The 24,517-nt window shown below is 46.8% G+C and overlaps 1 protein-coding gene and 1 pseudogene across 2 annotated transcripts in view; both read right to left on the bottom strand.

The window, feature by feature from the left end:
• ZNF496 (zinc finger protein 496) overlaps nt 1–9,448 on the bottom strand; it is a 46,524-nt gene extending 37,076 nt beyond the window's left edge. Inside the window, exons 1-5 of one of the 2 annotated variants that reach the window (XM_027546772.1) lie at nt 9,233–9,448; nt 8,839–9,064; nt 7,342–7,458; nt 6,567–6,993; nt 5,972–6,155 (exon numbers count right to left, since the gene is read on the bottom strand). In XM_027546772.1, the coding sequence (XP_027402573.1) occupies nt 5,972–6,155; nt 6,567–6,956 (574 nt within the window). In that variant the 5' untranslated portion in view covers nt 6,957–6,993; nt 7,342–7,458; nt 8,839–9,064; nt 9,233–9,448. The remainder of the gene's footprint in view (nt 1–5,971; nt 6,156–6,566; nt 6,994–7,341; nt 7,459–8,838; nt 9,065–9,232) is intronic. The other variant, XM_027546770.1, reaches the window with a different exon arrangement.
• Nucleotides 9,449–20,506: 11,058 nt separating this feature from the next.
• LOC113896309 lies at nt 20,507–20,888 on the bottom strand (annotated as a pseudogene).
• Between the last annotated feature and the right edge of the window lie 3,629 nt (nt 20,889–24,517).

Raw genomic sequence — 24,517 nt, 5'->3', positions numbered from 1 at the left:
CAGCTATGTGACTCCCTGCAGGTCCAGGGACCTCAGCTCTATCATCCATAATATGAGGGAAATAAAGGTTAAAACTCCACGGAGTAAAAGGTCAGTAAGAGCTGTTGGCAACAAAGATTTTGTGGGACTCTAGTGTCATGTAAATTTATACATTTATAAGTTTATAAATTGCAAAGCTCCTTAAGGAAGCCTATCTTTCTTATCTCTATTAGATGCTCCTGGAAGAGTACTTGGCACAATACCCTAACCACTAATCACACAAAAATGTACACAAAACATGTAGAGTGTAGCATTGGGATCATCTCACTCTCCCTTATCCTGGGCTATCAAGAGCCTCTGCTATATTCTCATGTGATTTCTCTCCCCTGACAAGCTCCTGCCTGCACTTCTGCAAGAAGTGAGCCATATACCTGGCTCATGTATATGCAGTGCAGTCATGTCAAATGAGCTGTGTTTCAAAAAGTGCTCCTTTCATAGAATTAACTTGGAAGGATGTACTATCATCTCTCAGTTTAGAGAAAATTCAGATTAACCCCAGTTCATAATGCAAAATCAGTGCCAAATAGAAGCCAATGCTCCTCACCTTTCACACCTGGGATGCAAAGCTTTCTGCAAACAGGGGCAGGTGTGACTACTTGGAACAAGAGCCCAAGACAGGAGCCAGCTCAGCCAGCAGTGACATTTGGGGAGCAGTTCCCTATGGGATGCAGCCTCATCACTCTGCTGCCAGAAGCTCAGGGTTGGTGGGTATGGATTTGGGGAAGGGATTTTTTTTTAATAATTATTTTTTTAATTTATTTGGCTGTGCCAGGTCTTAGCTGTGGCACTCTGGATCTTTTATCTTCATTGTGGCATGCTGGATCTTTAGTTGTAGCATGCAAACTCTTAGTTGCAGCATGTGGGATCTAGCTCCCTGACCAGGAATCAAACTTGAGCCACCTGCATCGTGAGCATAGAGTGAGTATCAGTCACTGGACCACCCAGGAAGTCCCTTGAAGAAGGGATGTTTTAATTTTGCTCTCATATCTACCACCTTCTGAGGGATAAAACACAGCCCTACCCTACCTTTCAGCATGATAAATGAGCATATCAATACTTTGAGGATTACTTTGAAAAGCTTTCAGCCTCTAAATAAAAACTATATTTTGGGGAAAATCTTCAAGACTAGTAACTATATGGTTTTTACTGGAAATTCTTCCCAGTGATCAATCACCTGAACGTTTAAGGTATTGCTAATAGCTAACTCTCATCATGCTTTCTTTGTCCATTTATTATTGCTCAGGGAAATGGCAGCACTGACCCTTTTGACACGCAGCAGCTGGCTTATCTCAGAACTCTACCAGGAAGTGAGTAGGCTGACACAGTTCCTTAAGACCCTCTCATAGCCACCTGTAGAACCTGTAGAACCCAGGCTGCTGGCATGGGCATGCATGCTATGTCACTTCAGTCGTGTCTGACTCTTTGCAACCTTATGGGCTATAGGCCACCAAGTTCCTCTGTCCATGGGATTCTCTAGGCAAGAATATTGGAGTGGGTTGCCATGGTGGTTCTCCTCCAGGGGATCTTCCCAACCCAGGGATTCAACCTGCATCTCCTGGGTCTCCTGCAATGGCAGGTGGGTTCTTTACCACTAGTACCACCTGGGAAACATTGTTTATCTGGGCAAATGGTTGTTTCTCATGCCTGTGGTTGTGGGCTGAATTGCATCTCCACTGAATTCATATTAAAGACCCAACCCCCAATACCTCAGAACGGGAATATATTTGGACATAGGATTTTTCAAGCAGTAATTAAGTTAAAATGAGGTAATGGGAGGGGGATTTCCAATATGCCTGATGCTCTCATAAGAAGAGGAGATTAAGACACAGACATACATAATGAAGACCATGTTAGGACACAGAAATTTCTGTTGTTTCAGCTGCCCAGTCTGTGGGACTGTATTACAGCAGCTCCAAAAAACTAGCACATCTGTCTTGACTTTTAACCAAGGAAAGGTTGGAGTTTATTTGATTTGTACAAAAATTAGTATAGTTTCACACATAAAGAAACGTACTATGTAACTTTTCTATACTCCAAAGCTTATTACAGTAAAGACAATTTCTGTGAATCACCAAGAATGGATTTCTGGTCTCCTTATGCTTTCTTCTGCCATCTATAACTGTAGTACAAGGTGATAAGTCCACCTGAGCTAACCCTCACACCATACAGGTCACTCTCTTCCACCTGAGAGCACCAATTTTTTCCATGGTGATTACAACTAAAAATCATGGGCAGGGGACTTCCCTGGTGGTCCAGCGTTTAAGACTCCATGCTCCCAATGTAGGGGCTCAGATTCAATCCCTGATTAGGGAACTAGATCCCACATGCTACAAGGTGCAGCAAAAAAAAAAAAAAAAAAAATCTTAAAAAAACTCCCTGGACTTTCATGGTGGCTCAGTGGCAAAGAATCCACCTGCCAATGCAGGAGGTTCAATCCCTGGTCTAGGAAGATTCCACAAGTCTTGGAGCAGCTAAGTGTGTACGCTACAACTATTGAGCCTGTGCTCTAGAGTCTGGGAACTACAACTACTGAGCTCATGCGCCGCAACTACTGAAGCACACCTTAGGGTCTGGGCTCTGCATGAAAAGCCCATGTACCCCAACTGGAGAAAAACCCTCACAGCAACGAAGAGCTGGCACAGACAAAAAGAAATAAGTAAAATTAAAAAACAAAAACCCTAGGAGTTTGCATGCCACAACTAAGAGTGTGAACGCCACAGTGCAGCCAAGAAAAAATAAAAAATCATGGGCAACTCACCCCCCAGTCAGTATTTTATGGGTAGCCAGACATACCTCATTTTATTGCACTTTGCAGATATTATGTGTTTTAAAAAGTAAAGATTTTTGGCAACTCTGCCTCAAAGCAATCCTACTGGTGCCAATTTCCCAACAGCATTTGCTTACCTCATGTTTCTGTGTCACATTTTGAGAGTTCTCGTAATATTTCAAACTTTTTCATTATTATCCTATCTGTCACAGTGACCTGTGATCAGTGATCTTTGATTACTATTACTATACAGTAACTTTGGTTACTATTGTAATTGTTTTGGGGTGCCATAAACTCTGCCCACATAAGCAAATTTAACAGATAAATGTTGTGTGTGGTGCTGGCTCCCTGATTTCTCTCCCTCTTTTTGGACCTCTATTCTGTGAGACACAACAATACTGAAATAAGGCCAATGAACAATCCTACAAGGGCCTCTAACTTTTCAAATGAAAGGAAGGGCCACATACCTCTCACATTAGAAGATTTAAAACAGTGAGGAAGGCATATCAAAAGCTGAAACAGACTGAGACTCTTCCCTTGTGCGGCCCAGTGGCTAAGACTGCACTCCCAATGCAGGCGGCCTGGGTTCAATCCCTGGCCAGGGAACTAGATCCCACAAATAGCAACTAAGAGTTTGCATGCAGCAATTAAAGATTCTGCATGCCATCAGCCAAATAAATAAATATTAAAAATAAAAAAAGCTGAGGCAGGCTAAAAGCTAGGCCTCTTGCATCCAACAGCCAAGTTGCGAATGCAAACAAAAAATTATTGCAAGAAATTAAAAGTGCTACTCCAATGAACACACAAGAAGGTACAATAGCCTTATTGCTGGTACAGTGGAAGTTTTAGTGGTCTGGATAGATCAAACAAGCCTCAACATTCCCTTAAGCCAAAACCTAATCCAGAACAAGGCCGTACTTCTTTTTATTCGACAAAGGCTGAGAGAGGTAAAAAAGCCATAAATAAAACGTTTGAAACTAGCAAATGCTGGTTCACAAGATTCAAGGAAAAAAGCTCTTCTCCATAATATAAAAGTGAAAGGTGAAACAACAAGTTATCCAGAAGATCAAGTTAACATCATTAATGATGGCGCCTACACTGCACAACAGACTTTCAGTGTGGATAAAGCAGCCTTATATTGGAAGAAGATGCCACATAGGACTTTCATAGCTACAGAAAGGGCAATGCCTGGCTTCAAAGCTTTAAAGAACAGGCTGACTCTTTTGTTAGGCACTAATACAGCTGGTGACTGTAAGTTGAAACCAATGCTCATTTACCATTCCAAAACTCCTAGGACCCTGAAGAATTATGCTAAAGCCACTCCGCCTGTGCTCTATAAATGGAGCAAAGCCTAGATGACAGCACATCTGGTTACAACATGGTTTACTGAATATTTTAATCCCCACTGAAGAGACTTACTGCTCAGAAATAAAGATTCCTTTCAAAATAGTACTGCTTTTTGAATAGTCTCCCAAGAGATGTCTGTTGGAGATATACAAGATTAATGTTGTTTTCATGCCTACTAACAACATCCATTCTGAAGCTCATAGATCAAAGAGTAGTTTCAACTTTCAAGTCTTATTATTTAAGGTAAGAAATACATTTCACAAAGCTATAGCTGCCATACACAGTGCTTCTTCTGATGGATCTGGACAAAGTAAACTGAAAATCTCCTGGAAGGGGTTCACTGTTCTAGATGCCATTAGACTATTCATGAGAACATTCCCGGTGGTCTAGTAGTTAGGGGCTTCCCACATAGCTCAGTAGGTAAAGAATCTGTCTGCAATGCAGGAGACCCAGGTTTGATCCCTGGATCAGGAAGATCCCCTGGAGAAGGAAATGGCAACCCACCCCAGTATTCTTGCTTGGAGAATCCCATGCACAGAGGAGTCTGGCAGGCTACAGTCCATGGGCTCGTAAGAGTTGGACACAACTTAGCGACTAAACCACCACCACCAGTGGTTAGGACTCAGCACTTTCACTGCCAGGGCTCAGGTTCAATAGCTGGTCGGGGAACAAAAATCCCACAAATCGGCATGGCCAGGAAAAAAAAAACCACTCATGGGAAGATACCAAAATATCAACATCAACACAACAGGAGTTTAAAAGAAGTTGACACCAATCCTCATGGATGACTCTGAGTGGTTCAAGGCTTGAGCGGAGAAAGAGATGACATATGTGGTAGAAACAGCAAAGAAACAGAATTAGAAGTGGAGCTTGAAGATGTGACTGACTTGTGAAAATCTTATGATAAAACTTGAAGAGTTGCTTCTTATGGATGAGTAGAGAAAGCAGTTTCTTGAGATGACATCTACTCCTGGTGAAGGTGCTGTGAAGACTGCTGGTGAAATGGCAACAAAAGCTTTAGAATATTACATGAACTCAATTGATACAGCAATGACAGTGAGAGGACTGATTCTATTTTAAAAAGAAAGAAGTTCTGTGGGTAAAATGCTATGAAACAGCATTATATACTATAGAAAAATTGTTCCTGAAAGGAATGATTCAATCGATGAGGCAAAAGTTAATTACTGTCTCATTTTAAGACACTGCCAGTTACGCCAACCTTCAGCAACTGCCATTTTGATGAGTCAGCAGCCACCAACACGGAGGCAAGACCTTTCATCAGCAAAGATTTCAACTTGCTGAAGGCTCACACAATGGTTAACAATAAAATATTTTCAATTAAGATAAGTACAATTTTGAGACACACATATCACCCTGTTCCCTAGGGGGCATTTTTATATTTTCTTTCAACATTATAAAATCTTGAGAGCAGAAGCTACTTAAGTGAGAAAAGAGATGTTCAGAGAGATAAGAGGACATGGCTACACTCAGCTCCCCACGCAGGCCCTATTTGGACAGTGATGGTGCCCAGCTGTCTCCAAACCAACAAAACAAACTCAGAGATGCGCCCTCAAAGCAGTGAGATGATGCAGCCTCAAAAAACACCTACTCACAGAAGAGGTCCCTCTGGGCAGACCTGGCACCACGAAGAGGACACTCTCATGAGATTCTCATTCAATTGTTCTAGGGAAGGACCAGACCCTGAAAAAGGTTCAGAGCCACTCAGGGGGCAGGAGAGAACCAAAAATCTCAAGAGCTACTTCCAAGCGCACAGGGCCAGGAACAAACGCCCCTCCCCCACTCCCATGGGCACCCTACCTGGGTCCCCGCTGAGCTGGCCTGAGAGCCTGCTTGGAAGCCCAGGGCTCTGAGCCAGAGCTATGGGCTGGGCATCCTGGCTCTTTGCAAGGTCACTGTGGGGCTCTGCTGGCAGCTGCTCTTGCTCTTGGTCTGGAGGGCTGTCCCCATCGTCAATCACCACAGGGTCTTCACAGTGCTTGAGCTGCAATCCCAGAGAGGGCTCTTTAGAGCTCGGTGGAGAGGTCCCTGGCCAGATGAGGACCAGCAATTGTGCCAGGGACTGGGCAAACTTCCCCCTCCCTGGGCCTCATTAACACAACCACTAGAAGCACAGACCCACCTTGTTCAGGCTATAAAGAGAGATGACATAACCGTGTCACAAATTAGAGCCTTTAGGTAATGGATTCTGCCTTTTGGGGGTATCAAACTTCAATGTGGACATAACGAAAGCACATGGCTCTAGATGGAATTCCTCATCCCTGGCCAGGGAATACGTGACCCCACCAAAGCATCAAAGCGCGTGGCCACCCTCTCCACATCTGCTGCCCAGCCCCACTCTCTCCCTTTCCCTTCCCATCCTCCCAGCCAGCTTAGCCCAGCCCCCTCTGCTCACCCATTGCCAGGGTCTCCCTGGCTCTCGTTCCAGGGCCTCCACAGCAGACACAGCCTGATCACCACTCTCAGGTTCCTGGGCCCGCACCCAGCCCTGGACCTCCCGGGGCAGGATGGCCAAGAACTGCTCCAGCACCAGCAGCTCCAGGATTTGCTCCTTGGTGTGCCTTTCAGGTCGCAGCCAGCCCCGGCATAGGTCCCAGAGGCGGTGTAGGGCCTCCCGGGGGCCTGCAGCCTCCTGGTAGCAGAAACGTCGGAAGAGGCGGCGGGAGGACTCGGGATTGGGAAGCTCACCCTGGGAGGAAGGGTTCTCTCCCGGTGGGCTCCTCATTTTCCTGGGCTCCTCACTTTCCTTTGGAGCCAAGACTCGGGGGCACAGGGCTGTGGGCATGATGGGATTTGATGGGGGTCAGCAGCAGAAGACGACCCTATTTCCAAACAGAAATCACTGGCTTCAATGTTCTGGTCTCCTGTAGTAGTTTTTTGGGGGTGGTGATGGGAAAAGTGAAAAAGCCCACAGAGATCAGCCTTTGGGAGAAGCACCAGGATATGTGACATTTGTCAGTGTGGATGATCCTTACATAAAGGCAGAGAAGGAACAACCCCATTCCCAAAAGCATCATTATATGATTTCCCTAACTGAGGATTGGATGAACAAGGCAGGCAGTCCAGGAGAAAAGCAGTGACATTTCAACGTGGCACTGGTGTTCCAAGCATCCCAGGAGACCAATGGGGCCGCATGCAGGAGAGAGATGGTAATTAACACTCTGTGGTACCTTCGATGGCCAGGTCCTCCTGGAAGGGACCTGAAATGGACGAGCTGAGAAGGCCGCTATCTTGAGGCTTCAGAGCCAAAGTCACCGTCCTTGCCCTTGAGACCTTTACAAAATGAGCTGAAAAGACAAAGACAGACATGCACAGGAAAAGCCTTCAAAGCTGATCCAGGACAGGAAATTCACCCTGCTGGTAGTGAGTGCTATCAGAGTTAGACCAACACAGAGCGAGTAAGCCTTGCTCAGTGGAGTATGCACCAGGAAGCAGGGAAGAAAGCAGACAGCCCAGAAGACACCCAGACAAAAGAAGCATGTGTGCATGTCAGTTGCTCAGTTGTGTCTGACTCTTTGTGATGCGATGGACTGTAGCCTGCCAGGCTCCTCTGTCCATGGGGATTCTCCAGGCAACAATACTGGACTGGGTTGTCATGCCCTCCTCCAGAGGATCTTTCCGACCCAGTGATCTAACCTGCATCTCCTGAATTACAGGCAGATTCTTTACTGCTGAGCCACCAGGGAAGCCCCCAAACAAGAAATGGGGAGAGTCAAAAGAGGCACACCCTGAGTTAACTACAGAAAAATAACAGTAAGTATTTAAAAGCATCGGGGTTTTAAAAGGAGCCTCCACCCATTTCACTAAAGTCTGAATAGTAAACTTCAGTATATATTTAAAGATGTCTGGACTTTTGACCTGGCCTCCACCCATCTTGCCTTCTCTTCTCTTGTCATCTTCAAACCACAATGAAGAAAACCACACACACCTCACAGACCTTCCCCAGGCAGGACAGAGGTGGGGCACTAATGGCACAGCCTCCACATATGAGGGGCTCAAGAGCCCCTGCATCTCCTCAGTGAACATATGCAGGGCAACATCAGAGTAGCAGCCACTAAACCAGAGTACGGGACCCAGGGAAAACGAATGGCAAATACGGTCCCCTCCCCCACCATCAGGCCTCTGAGATCATTGGACGTGGTCCCTTGCTCTCAACACCCGGTTTAGGAGGCTCCCCAGCATGCCAGCACACATTACAGTTTGCCCCACCACCGGATTTCCCCCAGTGTCTGCTCATGCATCTGACACCCAATCTCAGTCCTACTCAACTCCACCTTCCCTGAACTCGGCCATCACACACCTCCAGGGCCTTGAGGTTCCTCAGGTCTGCACCCACCCTTAGTACTCTAGGGCATCTGGCTCTGGGCTTAGCCCATCATCCCTAACCAGACAGCCTGTCACCCTGGCACCGGCACGTAGGAAGCTCAGAAATGATGAGTGATGAATGAATTAACGTTGATTAATTCAAGAGGATCCAACAGGGGGCGGGGCGTACTTATAAGCCGCTCTACGAGAAGGAACGGAGCTGGATGAGCTGAAAGGGAAGGGGATGAGCATACCGTATGCCAAGGAAAGGGGCAAGCTTTCCTTTGATCCAGATTTCTCTCCTTTTCCCCTCCCTATACACCCGCACCCACCTCCACTCTAGCCAGCTCCCGGCTCCTCACCTCACAGCATGGAACTCCTTCTCAGCGTCTACCTCAAAGCCCTCCTGCGGCGGAAGTCTACAGCGGCAGCTCCTCATCCTTCCAGCCCGGTCTCCCGGGTGTCCTTCCTGAGGCGGGTTCTCTGCGAGGGCCACTCTGTCCCTGGCTAGCCAAGATCCTGTTTCCTGCTCATCCAGAAAACCACGGCTCCGCTTAAGAGGGAAGAAGTGGGATCAAATGCAGGCGCCTGAAAAACATTTGTGTCGTCTCATCCCCCTGCCCAGAGATTCAGAGCTCAGCCCTGGGAAGGGAGGCCGGAGCGCGCGGGGCTGGGAGCCAGGGGACCGAGGAGCGCGCAGTCGCGTGCGCTGGCCGCAGAAGCCGGGGCCGCCCGGGCCGCCCGGGCCGCACTCACCTCCTCGCCGAGTCCCAGTTGGCGGGCCGTACAGGCCTGACCGCCTCCGGAGCCCGCCGGACGCTGAGGAAAGGAAAGGCCGAAGCCCTCCGGCTCCCTCCCCTGGGACACTTCCTGCTCCGCTCTAGGACCGGGGAGGTCTCCGCATCTCAGTGGTTCTCTCCTCCGCCCCCCGGCCGAGGTGTGCGCTAGGGGTGACATTCGACACCCCCGGCCCGGCCCGGCCGGCGCGCCCCGCCCTGCCACGCCCCGCTTCGCGCGCGCCCAGGCCTCGGCGCCTGGCCGGGGGCTTTGTGGGTCCGTCAAGCCGCCTCTGCCGGGCCTCCCCGCGGGCTTGCGCCGGGGGCGCGCGTCGAGGCGGGGCTGGAGGCAGGGGCCTCGAAGGCGCGACGGGGACCGCGCCTGGAGGCGAGTGGCGAAGTGGCGGGGCAGAGAACCGGGCCAGCGGGAGGGTCGCGCGGGTGCGCCCTTCTGTGGGCGGCCGCCTGTGGGAAGGTTGGTCTCGGGGCTCCTCTCTTCTCTGTTCTCCGCCTTGGGACTCGTACGAGGGGCTTATTTACTCCCAGAAGGGCCGATCCGGGAGCCGAGGCTGAATGCTGGAGTTGGGAGGGGGAGCGGAGGAAGAAGGCTGCGGCGCACCGCGGGCCGTTACATTTCAGAATCCCGGTGTGGCACCCGCCCCCCCCCCCACGCCTGCAGGCCCAACCTCCTTCCAGCCTAAACCCCTCCTCTACCCTCGACCCGCGGCCGCTGGAGAGGCAAGGAAGGCTCGGGAAAGGAAGACTCACCTCCCGCCTCTGTCCTCTATCTGATGCCCAAGGTGTCAGCCCTGGCTTTCAGAGGGTTTGCGGAGTTTCACAGCTACTCGTTACACGTCCCTTCTGGGCATCAGGACAACCCAGGGAGAGCCCAGAGGGACTTCGGTCCGTCTTGGCCCCCAGTGGGTGGTCGGGGTGCTTATTGCTCCCTTAAGTGTAGGGTGTAGCTAGCTGTTCACACTGGGTCAGGGGAACGGGCTAATGGACTTTGACTTGAAGTCGAGTCGTGGCGAAGGCCAGGAAGAATTAGGGCCTCTGGACTTCTAGACAGGGCTCCTTGCCACTACACTATGCTGAACATGTAGCTCGAAGACAGGTCTTCCTGGGACCATCCTTAATCTTCCAGTTCTGGAGCTTGGGAGAAAGCATGTCTGGGGGTCCTGAGCAGAGCTGATTGACACCGACAGTTCTCTTTTTTCATCTGCTGAGCACTGAAGTTGAACTTTCCCATAGAAGAAGGCAGAGATGTCTCTATCTGCTGAAGAGGATGGGCTTCCCAGGTGGCTCAGTGGTAAAGAATTGGTAAAGAATCCTCCTGCCAATGCAGGAGCCACTGCATATGCGGATTGGATTCCTGGGTCTGGAAGATCCCCTGAAGGAGGAAATAAATGGCAACCCACTCCAGTATTCTTGCCGTGACTGAGCATGCAGACAGACTAGAGAGGATACACTACTGCAGATAACTAATGTCCGGTCAGATCAAGCAGAACAATACCAGTTCCCCTAAAGAAAGGAAGTGGGCTGGTTGAACAGATGTGAAAGAGGTGGATGGACCCTGAAACTTTATTTATTTATTTATATATTTTTTGGTGGTGCTGCATGGCATGTGGCGTCTTAGTTCCCCAACCAGGGGTGGAACATGCACCCTCTGAATTGGAAGCACAGAATCTAAACCACTGGACCACCAAGGGGGGTCTGGAACTGGATTTCTTGGCATTGCTTTCCTCATTTCAAGGACTTGGGAGCCTTTTGTTTCTTCCTCTAAATAACAAATAATCATTCCTGAGTAAGGGAGTTAACAGGGAGCCGCCGTTTGGGATATGCTTGGATTCTGTGACTTTTGCAGGAGATAAAGCAAAGGAGTAAAATTCATTTTTGTGAACAGTGATTGGTCCCCCAAATGACAGCCAGGTGCAGGCAGGGTCAGCCATCTCCCTGGAACCTGCAGATACCAGTGGGAACTACCCCCTTCAGATTTAACTGGATTCAACAGAACTCATGTGTACCCCTTTCTCAGGAGCACCAGCCAGGTACCATGGCTTGGAGGAGAGCAGGGGAGGAACCAAGGATTAGCCAAGGCAGGTCAGACTAAGGTGCTTTGGCAAATAGTACAGCCGGCTCTAAAAGTCCAGATCCTATATGCCTGAGTTTCCAGCCCTGTGATCGCTTGGGTGAGGGAACTACCTGTTAAGTGTTGGTAATCTGAGCTCATAGTTCTGTCCACTGCAGTTCTAAAGCAGGTACATTCATAGCCCAGAAATCCCTAACTCACAGCATCAGATCAGTCCTCACTGCCCTGTCTGGTTTCTTCCCCTGAACTGACACCTCCCTGTGAACTCTCTCTTTGAAGCTTTGTGTTTATTTACTGCATTTTGCTCAGTACAGTGGTTATGAGTCAGAGCACCCAGGTTAAAACCTGCCTTGTCAATTCCTAACCAGATGATCTTGGCTATACTTAACCTTTCTGTGCTCAGTTTCTTCACCCAAAAAATGGATAATGCTGTCTACCTTACTGAATGTGTGGGGCCATTCAGTTATTTGACAAATGTGTACTGAGTACTCACTAGGCATTCATGGTGCTAGGTTCTATTCCAGGTTCTCAGGGTGTGTCTGTGATTGGCTGAGGGGATCGGTGAGAAGGGCAGGACAAAATCAATAACATGATCTGCTATGTTTGATTCGCACTGGAGAGGAAGAAGAACGTTGAGCAATATCAGGTAATGGATACTGGGGATGAGCTGGGGATGGTCACAGTATTAAGAAAGAGGTCAGGGCAGGTTCCATTGTGATAGTGACATCTGAGGTGAGGGAGTTGATCAAGCCCAAGCATGGGTGAAAACAGGGTCCCAAGTGGAGGCCACCATGACAGCAAAGGCCCTAAACATGTAGAAGCACAGGGAGGCAGTTAGTGAGGGCCATGGTGTGTCAGCTTGGGCTGGAGGTGGGGTGGCAACTGGAGACCATGGGAAGGTACTTTCTTTGACATCAAATGGGATTATGACAGATACCACGAGTAAAGCAACAGAAAACCCTGAATGTAAATCCTACTTAAGGACCATTGAGCCATCTCACAAGTAATGTTTCATTTGGTTTCTATTATGTTGCTGATTGAATGTATTTTTATAAAGTGCTGTGTGCCACCAATTTTGTCAACCTTGGGGAGATCATAGTAGATAGACAGTCCTGGCTTTTAGAAGCTAGAAGAGGAATCAAATGATAGATGGCATTAAAAAATAAAACAAAGTAAGAAGGAGCCTGCTAGGGTGGTTGGGTAGGACCTTCATAAGATAACATTTGAGCAGAGAGCAGGTGGAGGGCAAATTGAACAGAAGTGTGCAGCAGAGGAACAGCATATGCAAAGGCCATAAAGAAGGAGGTTTGTCCCCTGGTTAGAGAAAGGGGAGACTGGAATGGAGTGACCATGGATTTTACACTTAGAAATTTTCAAGTGAGGGCATGGCTTGATGGGGTTTTAATTTTATCATTATCACTGTGCAGAGCAGATTGGATCTGGATAGAGGGAGGCAGAGGCTATTTTTGAAGCAGCCACAGAAATGCAAGCAGGACATGGGCCATTCCAGAGTCAGCTGGTGGAGGTGAGGCTGGTGAGCAGTAGTGGTTTCCTCCATGGTGTGCTTCTGGGTGTGAAAGGAGTGAGAAACATGTGTAGTTTTGGCCCCAGTTGGGTGACTGGAGAGTCTTCCCAGGAAACTGCAAAACAGTTTCTGGGAAGGGGTTGGGAGACAAAGATGAGTTTTGGACTTGCTAGGTCTGAAATGCTCAAGACAAATAGCTATGATGGTTCTGGGAGAAAGCCAAGGCTAGAGGTGGAAATCTGTTGTCACAGCACGCAATAGGAGTTGAGATCCTAGAATAGACTAGCATGGGTAGAGGAGCTGTCTTGGAGGAGTTGAATGGTCCACACTAGCTTTGGAGACTGGAAAGAGAGGAGAGAGATCCAGAGGGGAAAAAGAGGAAAGGGGGAAGGGGGTAGGGGGAGGAGAAGGAGCAGCCACTATGAGGTGGAGAGAAGTCTGGGCGGTGCTGAGCCTTGGAATCCCATACAGGCAAAGGTGTTTTCAAGAAAGAGGGATAGTCAATGAGGATAAGTGCTGCTGCAAGATCCAATGAAATGAGGAAAAACCACTGATAAGAGCATTGACCCAGAGTATTTGGTATAGAGGCTCCCTGAGCAGAACAGAGGTAGAGCTGCTGGGATAGGGTAGTTTGGAGAGAGAAAGGAGGTGAGGGAGTGGAGACAGTTGGGTAGAAAAAAGTGGCAGTGGCTGAGGGAGAATGGGTCCCATCTTAAAGATGGGAGAATTACAGTGTGTGGCTTAAAGGAAGGAGGGGCTGGGCAGGAGCCAGGAGGAGCAGAGAAGGGAGAAGAGGAGGCAAGGTGGTCTTTGGACCCTGAGCCTAACAGGGAGCAAGTGAGTGGAAGTCCATGGTGGACTTCTGAATACACAGACACTTCAGCAAAAGAAGAAGCAGGATGTGATGGTTTATTTTATGCATCAATTTGGCAAGGTCTTGGTACCCAGTTATTTGATCACACAGAAGTCTCAAATTTGCTGTGAAGATACTTTTTGAATGAGATTAACATTTAAATTGGTAGACTTTGCATAAAACAGATTATCCTCCATAAATAAATGGGCTTCAATCAGTTAGTCTCTAAGAGTAAAGACCAAGGGAATTCCCTGGTGGTCCAGTGGTTAAGACGGCACAGAGTTTTAACAATGTAGGGGGCATGAGTTTGATCCCTGGTTGAGGAACCAAGATCACACATGCCCTGCGGCACCGCCAAAAGATTAAAACAAGAGTAAAGACTGAGGTTTACACACACTGTCCTCCCCCCATCCCACTCTTAAGGAATTCTGCCTGCAAACTGCCTTCTATCTTGAACTGCAACATCATCTCTTCCCTTGGTCTCTGATCTGCTGGCCTACCCTGCACATTTTGGGCTTGCAAGCCTCCACAATTATGTGAACCAGTCTTGTGAAATAAATCAATCAGTCCCCTCCCCTCTTCATACACACACACACACACACACACACCCTATTGGTTTTGTTTCTCTGGAGAACCCTGACTGACAGGAAGGAACGAGAGATAGTAGAGATGTGAGAGCAGGAGGAAGGCATGACACACTCACCTTGCAGAGTAGAAAGGTGAATGGACTGTAGCAAAGGAAACCATAGATTATGCCAAACATGGAAAGTGAACTTTGCACCATAAAGTACCATGTATAGCTTTCCTAAAAATGCCGTATCTACAAACAGAAGGGCAGCAATTACATCTTCCCCTGGGGAGAAGGTCATCATTCCACAGGATGTACTTGTAGATGAATGACAAATACAGGTGTATAAAATGTGCCACCTTGTTGTCTGATTCCTGGACAGCCACATCTGGCTTACCTGAGAGCTCATTAGAAATAGAACCCTTGGGTCCCAAACACAGTCTGAATCGTTAACCAAATACTAGGACTAGACTTTCTAGTTACTTGCAATTTGTTTTGTTTTGTTTTTTGGGTGAGTTGAATGGCATGTGGGATCTTAGTTCCCTGACCGGTGTTTGAACCCATGCCCCTTGCAGTGGAAGCTCCACTTCCACTTCCACCAGGGAAGTCCAGCTCTTTGCAGTTTGGGAAGCTCTGTTGTAAAGGAGTCAGCATGATTCTGGGCAGAGTAGATGCTCAACAAACTATAGCTTGACTAGCAGTCCTAGGAATAACAGTGCTGAGTATTACTATGACTTATTCATAGACTTCTAGGAAGCAAGGACAGTAGGGTTCTGACCTGGTACCCCAATATCCAGCAGAGGTTATGGCTGATAAAAAGGGCTCTGAGAACCCACTGAGTGAAGAAATTTGGCTTGATTAATTTTCTTGCAATACAGGCCTCCCAGCTGTCACATGAAGGCTGCTCATCTATTTTTATATTTTGTTTTGTTTTGTTCCTTTTGCCAAAGTCAAAAAGACTTTGAGAACTACACAAAGACGAACATAACCAACTATTCAAGGGCTCCAATGAAAGCACCTAAAATAACCCAGTTGTTCACTGGAAAAAGGTGCCAAGGATGGAGGAGAAGGGGGAGGGTGTTAGGGAAGTAGGGGTCATTTGCACTTTGGATGCTCTTTAGAGGTGGACTCAGGACAGGTGGGATTAACTAAGGATCATGAGTTGTCAGGAGGTGAGGGTGACATAATGGAATAGTCACAAATGAGTGTAGCAAGCAGATCTGGGGTGTGGGTGGTAAGAAAATAAGAGTCACTCCAAGATGGGTGCACTGTGGCATTTCACAGTTGTGGCAAAACCTTAGGAAAGCCATGTTTCCTGTAAACACATAGATACTTTCTTGTGTCTGTCTTTCCTGCCTGTTCTTTTTTAAAAAAATTTTATTTATTAAAACCTTAGGAAAACCATGTTTCCTGTGAACACATAGATGCTTTACTGTGTCTGTCTTTCCTGCCTGTTTTTTTAAAAAATTTTTATTTATTTTGGCTGTGCTTGGTCTTCATTGCTGTGCACAGGCTTTCTCTAGTTGCAGCGAGCGAGGGCTACTCTTTAGTTGCTGTGCTCAGCCTTCTCATTGTAATGGCTTTGTGCCTTGCAGAGCACGGGTTCTGGGCAAGCAAGCTTCAGAAGTTGTGGCTCACAGTCTCTAGAGCTCACCCTCGGGCTTGGTTCTCTTAAGGCAGGTGGAAAATCCCAGAGCAGGGATGGAACTTGTGTCTTCTGCACTGGCAAGCGGATTCTGAACCACTGTATCATGAGGGAAATCCTCCTGCCTGTTTTCTCTGTCCACTCTAATTTTCAGTTTTGCTCCTGCATAGTCTTTGACTCTTTCTGGAGGGAATCAACCCTGGCTATTGCAGTTCTTTGAATGTTCCCTTTCATTCTGTCTGTTCCTTAAGTGAGGTGAATCCCAGGATCCTGGAATTTCAGGAAGCTGGAGCTCAGGGAGAGAAAACTGGTCAAGGATCCCAGATGTATGGGGATCGGGGTAGGGAAGGCAAATGTCATGCACAATATGTTCAGCATATGTTAGGCTTACCATCTGCATTTTATCACTTAATGCACACTGGAATCCCAGGAAGCTGGAGCCCTCAGGGCCACATGAAGAGCTTGGAGTCTGTCCTGTAGGACAGAAGTGTTCACTACATGCTGGATCCCACACTCTAAGGTGTGTCCTGATCCCTTCTCAGAGCACAGAACCTATGCTAGCCCCTTCATCTCTATCTAGCCTTCCTATTCAAGTGTGGTTTAAGTCATATAACCATGGAGTACCTTTATCTTAGGTATTTTTTCTCAGTCAGTCTCAGGAACAGGGAAATCTTATTTCTGTTCCCTTGCTCTGCTGGTTGCTTAGATGTTGGGAGGCAGTGGATAAGTTTCTCTACTCATATATGATGATACAATACCTGGGTCACATGAATCAAACAAAATTTTTTGCATAAGTACTCCAGTGACAGGGGCTTCTCCGGTGGCTCAATGATAAAGAATCCACCTGCAGTGCAGGATTTGCAGGAGATATGGGTTGGATCCTTGGGTGGGGAAGATCCCCTGGAGGAGGGCATGGTAACCCACTCCAGTACTCTTGCCTGGAGAATCCCATGGACAGAGGAGCCTGGCAGGCTACAGTTTATAGGTTTGCAAAGAGTCAGACATGACTGAGTGACTTAGCACGTGCACACGCACCCCAGCACAGAGTCAGGGATACTTAGGAGGTACTTACATGTCATAGTCCCCCTTTCCTCCTCAGTTAGCTGTACATGAACTTTTAAACTTCTTAGTGTTCAACACCTGTAATTATAGTGCATCTCAGTTTGAGTTTCTGCTACTGAACACCTGGATGGTAGTCACTATGTATATTTGCTCCAGACATAGAGAATTCTGAATTCTGAGTCCTTATTCCTCAGATACTCTGAGTGCTTTCACTAAATCTTTTAAACATAGCATGATCTATTTCAGGAATTTCCTGACACTACTGACCCTTCTAATTTTTCCAGTCTCCCTTCAGCCCCATTCTCTCAAGCTCAGTTTATTTCACGTGCAGATAGGGATGGCAGTGAGAGTCCTGTAATGGGTCAAAATGTATCCCACAACATGATATACTTAAATCCTGATCTCTTATTACTGTGGAAGTAGCCTTATTTGGAAATAGGATCTTTGTAGTTGTGAACAAGTTATGACAAGGTCATACTGAATTAGAGTGACCTTGAAGTCCAATGATGGGTTCGTAGGTCATATGAAGATAAATACCAGGATGAAGGCCATGTGACCATGAAGCCAGAGATGGGAGTGGTGTGTCTACAAGGCCAGGAATGCCAGGGATTGCTGGTAATCACCAGACGCTAAGAGAAAGCAAGGAAGGATTCTCCCCCTAGAGTATGGTCCTGCCACGCCCTGATTTCACACTCTGGCCTCCAGAACTTGAGAGAAGAAATTCCTGTTGTTTCAGGTTACCCAGTCTGTACGATTTGTTACGGCAGCCCTAAGGAACTAACACAGGCCTGGGTGCTTCCCTGGTGGCCCAGTGGCTAAGACTCCGTGTTCCCAGTGCAAGGGGCCTGGGTTTGAGCCCTGGTTAGGGAATTAGATCCTGCATGCCACAACTAAGACCTTGTGCAGCCAAATAAGTAAATATTAAAAACAAACAAACAAACACAGGCCTTGACCCACCCACCCTCACACACCCACTAATTTGGCTTACAATATTAGAATACTTGTCACAGTCTTACTTCTGCCTGTTTGTGATTATTTCCAGCCTTGCTCATAGTCTCTTGTAGATAAATTTGAGACCCCGCATTGAAATGTGAAAGTTATCAGCTTTTCTCTGCTTTTTACCTCCCCGACCTACCTAACTGGTTAAAACTGACAGAGCCCCCATTCATCTCTTTTGCATTCTGGTTGTTTTTGTTGAGGTCATCTCCTCGGAACACAGAGATAATTGCCAGCACATATGCTGTCCTAATCACTCTCCTCTCTGAGTTAATTCAATTTAGCATTTACTGGGTGTCAACTCAGAGCAGCCTGGCTCAAGGGTGAGCAAATGGAGCTTCTTCTGGAAGATGGGAAAACCTCATTGGCACAACACGAAGATGAAATAAGTGAGTGAATGACCATTATGCAAAATACTTGTTATTTGGAGGGAATTGTGTGACCAACCTGCAGATGAGGTTAGAGGCTAAAGAATTTGGATTTCACTGGTAAGCTAGTACTTCTCATGATTTTTTTTGCCTGCAGCCCAAAGACATACAAATCATGATTCACGCCAATAATTTCTGCTCTATTCTATTGTGCAGAAAAAAGGCTGGAGTGTTGGCAGATGCTCTATTCAGCCAAACTCTACCCAGGTTTCCCTGAGCATTTTTCCAACTAGATCTGACTTTCAGGCCTCCATTCTTGCTTTACATTGTCCAACTTTAGGAGGAATCCTGCTCAGTCAGTTTAACCAGAAGCCCCCACCCTCAAGATTTCTGATTACCCTTGAAATCTCTGATCAGGTTGCTCATCCTCCCCACCATCCCTCAGGTGATATCTGATTACCCTGGCCTACCTTAAACAAGAATCCCCTTAGGTCAGGTTGCTTTATCCTGAATGCCCCTTTACTCCTAAGGTTTTCCCTTGGTAATATTCTATCCACTGACCTTGCTCCTTGGCTATGAATTTCAACCTTTCCTTTTTGCCTTTGGAGTTGAGCCCAATCATTCTTTCCATTACAGAATCCCACTTCGGTGGTCTGTACACCTATCCCAGTAGTCCCCTGAATAAAGACTGTCTTATTGTGCTTTAAATAGTGTCATGAATAATTTTTCTTTAATACTATTATGGGCTCTTATGGGTCTTTTAACACAGTGGAGTGTTAATGAAGCATTCTCCTTAGGCTAAGGGAACTGTGATGTGTACCAGAGTTCAGTTAAGTATTTTGGGAAAACCCAGGAGAGAGGTGGGCTGCTGGCTTACTGACTTGACAAGAAAACAGACAGTTGTTAGTGAGTATGGGAGTTGAAGGCCAGAAAGTCAGCTGCCCCGTAACTGTAATTGAGTCCAATCACTGATGAGGGGTCTTGTATGTCTCAGTCACCATTAGGTTGTGGAAAGGCATTGTCAGGTAAAAATTCTCTCCCAGAACTGTAGAAAGTCTGGGAACTAAAAACTCATCTTGTAGTAACTTGCTGAGAAATAACATTCTAAAGCCTGTGTTGTGGGCTTTGGGAATAAAGGTCTGGCTCCTAAACCTCATCACAAATAGTAATACCCAGAATTCTGAATTGTAGGGTGGGCCCTGGGTCTGACTCATGCTGGTAGCCTTCCTGGAGACTCCCCAGCTGTGTCAGAAGGGAGGCAGGCTACTGGGACTTAACAAATGAGACAGATGTACTGTCTATAACCAACTCAATGCGAACACAGCTGTCTTCCTCTGTGGCCTGAATGATCCAGGCCTCCCAAACTAGAAACAGATAGTTTAAATGTTACTTTGTATTCTTATTTTCTTTCTTTACATTATTTAGGCTAGATGAAAGGTTATCATCTACTTGTATCCTTGAAAGTGAAAGTGAAGTCTCTCTGTCGTGTCCGACTCTTTGCGGCCCCATGGACTGTAGCCTACCAGGCTCCTCCATCCATGGGATTTTCCAGGCAAGAGCACTAGAGTGGGTTGCCATTTCCTTCTCCAGGGGATCTTCCCAACCCAGGGATCGAACTCTGGTCTCCCGCATCACAGGCAGACGCTTTAACCTCTGAGCTACCAGGGAAGCCCTAGCCTCACTTTAAAAAAAAAAAAAAAAAAATCTGCCTTTATCCTCACAATTACTTGATATAATTGCTTGTTCTTTTTGTTGTTGTTGTTAGGAAAATATTTATGGTTTTATTGCATGATGAGGCATTGAAACATCTGAACAAATCAGTGTCTGGGTAATGAGGCTTTCTCCTTCACTTTTATGGGTTACTAAAGCAATTTGTCAGTAGATTTTCAAAAAAAGAAAAAAAGACAACCTTTTGCATTACTTAAGTCATTCCAAGGTATACGCTGGTACAACACAAGCTTCTATCAGATGCAGCTAGTCTAGAATCCAAATATCATGCAAAACAGCTCAGTAGAGCAGCACACTGCATCCATTCCCACCAAGGCCCTGCTTATTTGTTGATATTAGGAGCATCTGAAGGAATGTGAATAGTTGAATAGTAAGTGGAAGAGGAAGAAGAAATAGCATGAATGCCTGGCTGGGAGGGGTTCAGTCCAAGTTGTGCAGGGCAAGCCTGAACATGTCATTGGTACAAATCCAAGCAACCTTGATGCTCTTTAATTGGAACATCTGGTGGAACCACATGATGAGGTCTTCATTGGCCTTGAGCTGGCCAAAACTGTGCTGATGATGCAACTATCTGGCATGGGCTGATGGTCCTGAGCCATGATGCTGTGCTGGGTTTTCTGGAATGGAGGCTAGGCAATTTCTTCACAATGGCAGCTTTCCCTTGGAATTGCTGTCCTTCCCATGTGAATCCTGAGGCGTCGAAATAAACTGCTCCTAGTTGGATTCTATCATTATCAAATAACTGGTAGTAATGTTGAATGAAGCTGGAGCCAATTTGCTCCCAAACTGGCTTGTCTCCCATTCTGAAGCATCACCCAGCCTCACTGAGATCCAAAGAGCTGGCACAATGGTGGCAGAGACCCAACTTGGTCTTCCTGTTTTGTTTTAAAATTTACTTATTCTACTAGTGCAGAGTTAATACCCTGAAAAATCCTCAGAAGTTATCCAGCATCAAACTTCTTAACTGAGTTGAAAACAAAGCCTGGAAAAGTTAACAGGGTATTTAAGGAATTTCCAGGGACTCAACAAGTTCATCTGACCTCTGATTTCTGGGACTCTTTACAGGGACTGCTGCCTGGTCTGTTATAACAGAGCCTTCTGGTTGCTGGAGGCTGGACAATCCATGCCCTTGGCCTTCTCTTCTGTTCTCCACTGGACCCTCTCACCTTTCATAATTCCTCCTTGTTGTTGTTCAATTGCTAAGTCATGTCTGACTCTTTGAGACCCCATGTGTTGAAGGAAGGGAACCCCTTTTCCAAGGCCCAAGAGTGGGCTCTTGTCTGACACTCAGAAATGTATTGTTTAAGAAATGAATTGTCACATAAGCTGACAAAGCAAAAGACTTTATTAAGAAGAGGTGCCTATGCAAAGAAGAGTAGGGTAAGAGAACCCAGGAGAACTGCTGTGCCACATGGCTCACAGTCTTGGGTTATATGGTAATGGGATTAGTTTCCAGATTTTCTCTGGCGAATCACTCTGACTCAGGGTCCTTCCTGGTGGGTCAAGCATTGCTCAACCAAAATGGATGCCAGTGAGGATTCTGGGAGGTAGTAGGACATGGGGAGAAACATCAATAACCTCAGATATGCAGATGACACCACCTTATGGCAGAAAGTGAAGAACTAAAGAGCCTCTTGATGAAAGTAAAAGAGGAGAGTGAAAAAGCTGGCTTAAAACTCAACATTCAGAAAATGAAGATCATGGCATCCAATCCCATCACTTCATGGCAAATAGATGGGGAAACAATGACAGACTTTATTTTTTTGGGTTCCAAAATCACTGCAGATGGTGACTACAGCCATGAAATTGAAAGACACCTGCTCCTTGGAAGAAGAGCTATGACCAACCTAGACAGCATATTAAAAAGCAGAGATATTACTTTGCTGCAAAGGTCCACCTAGTCAAAGCTATGGTTTTTGCAGTAGTCATGTATGGATGTGCAAGTTGGACTATAAAGAAAGCTGAGTGCTGAAGAATTGATGCTTTTGAACTGTGGTGTTGGAGAAGACTCTTGAAAGTCCACTGGACTGCAAGGAGGTCAAACCAGTGAATCCTAAAGGAAATCAATCCTGAATATTCATTGGAAGGACTGATGCTTAAGCTGAAACTCCAATCCTTTGGCCACCTGATGGGAAGAACTGACTCATTGGAAAAGACCCAGATGCTGGGAAAGATTGAAGGCAGAAGGAGAAGGTGACAACAGAGGATGAGATGGTTGGATGGCATCACTGACTCAATGGACATGACTTTGAGCAAGCTCTGGGAGTTGGTGATGGACAGGGAAGCCTGTCATGCTGCAGTCCATGGGGTCACAAAGATGCAATTGAACTGAACTGAACTGAGGACACGGGGCGTCTCCTTTTGACCTCTTTCAAATTCATCCATTGGTGATGGCTTGTTAGTTCTGTGTTCCTTACTGGGACCTCCTGTCTTAAAATATAATTCATGCAAATGGTTACTGTGGTGCCTGGCCAGGGTGGGCAGTTTCAGTCAGTGTGCTTCCCCTAACACATGGACTGCAGCATACCAGGCTTCCCTGTCCTTCATTGTCTCCCAGAATTTGCTCAAACTCATGTCCATTGAGTTAGTGATGCCATCCAATCATTTCATCCTCTATCGACCCCTTCTCTTCCTGCCTTCAATCTTTCCCAGCATCAGGGTTTTTACCAATGAGTTGGCTCTTCGAATCAGGTGGCCAAAGTATTGGAGCTTCAGCTTTAGCATCAGTTCTTCCAGTGAATATTCAAGGTTGATTTCCTTTAGGATTGACTGGTATGATCTTGCTGTCCAAGGGACTCTCTAGTGTCTTCTCCAACACCACAATTTTAAAGCATCAATTCTTCTATGCTCAGCCTTCTTCTTTATGGTCCAACTCTCACATCCATCTATTGAAAAATAGTAACTTTGACTATATGGACCTTTGTCCTCAAAGTGATGTCTCTCCTAGACCATTTCAACCTGTGGGCACCCCCCACCCCCCACCAACACACACACACACACACCAGCCTCCAGGATTTTCTGGGGGCCTGCCCTGCCAGAGCCAATTTCTCTGACGCAGGGGTGGTTGAGCCTTACAAAGGCCACGAACTGAGGGAGGGATGGGCTGGCCATAAGGGAGAGTCTAGAACTGTGGCCTCCTAATCAGTCACTTGGACTGGGAAGGGGAGGGTCCAGATGTGTGCACATCTAGCCAAGTACATTTTGCCCTGGCTCAGGAATTTCTGAGGGTGGGCAATATATTTCAAATAGCCTACCCCCTGGCGCTGGACTCCTGCAAATGACCAGACCCAGGAGCTGCCCATCACAGTAGGTAATGACCCGTTACCAACTTTGGTTCTGTGACACCAACTCTGTTGTAAGAAAATCTCGTGTTGGCCCTAACACCACTGTAAGGGTGAAATTGCGGGAGGTCTCGGGGATCAATATCTATTCCAAAAATGCCGGGCAGATGTTTGAAATCAGAATTAACCAGAATTTCAGTTCTCCCATTTCTAGGGTGAAAGGTTGTTTAAAGAAATTTTAAATACAAGTAGTTTTCTTAGGGAGATTTATGAAAAAAAGAAGAGGAAGAAGGAGAAGCTAGCAGGTTCATGCCTCTCTATTGTTCGGATTTGATGACAGAAATAGAAGGAATGAGCAGGAACAAAAGGCATGGCACTCCCTGGGCTTTCTTGCGCCCCCTGCTGGTCTGTGCCTGCGGGGATTCCTCACATCTGCAAATAAAAAACTGGTCTTACATTTGAGAACCATCGCCACAGGGAAAATCTCGCCCGATTCTGAGCTTCCATTTCTCAAACTACAACTACTCTCCAGGTTTTGTGAATTTGCCTTCCCTTTCTTGCCACTTCCAGTGACTTCTCTGATAGCACCTTTTGCACATTTCCTTGGAGAAGGCAATGGCACCCCACTCCAGTACTTTTGCCTGGAAAATCCCATGGACGGAGGAGCCTGGTAGGCTGCAGTCCTTGGGGTCGCTAGAGTCGGACAAGACTGAGCGACTTCACTTTCACTTTTCACTTTCATGCATTGGAGAAGGAAATGGCAACCCACTCCAGTGTTCTTGCCTGGAGAATCCCAGGGACGGGGGAGCCTGGTGGGCTGCCGTCTATGGGGTCGCACAGAGTTGGACATGACTGAAGCGACTTAGCAGCAGCAGCAGCACATTTCCTGTTGTTGTTCTGAGTCTTTGTGACTCCATGGACTGCAGCACACCAGGCTTCCCTGTCCTCCACCATCTCCCCAAGCTTGCTCAAACTCATGCATGCCCTTTGAGTCGATGATGCCATCCAACCATCTCATCCTCTGTCGTCCCCTTCTCCTGCCTCTGATCTTTCCCTTTATCAGGGTCTTTCCTATTGGGGGCTTAAGAAAAAAAAAAATCTGCAAGTTACCTATTGAATGCCATTCAGAATGAGAACAGGGAGCTCTTTT

This window comes from Bos indicus x Bos taurus, chromosome 7 (assembly GCF_003369695.1).
Source record: "Bos indicus x Bos taurus breed Angus x Brahman F1 hybrid chromosome 7, Bos_hybrid_MaternalHap_v2.0, whole genome shotgun sequence".
NCBI lineage: Eukaryota > Metazoa > Chordata > Mammalia > Artiodactyla > Bovidae > Bos > Bos indicus x Bos taurus.
The sequence above is the reverse complement of the archived record's forward strand: the minus strand, read 5'-3'. Positions and strand labels throughout refer to the sequence as shown.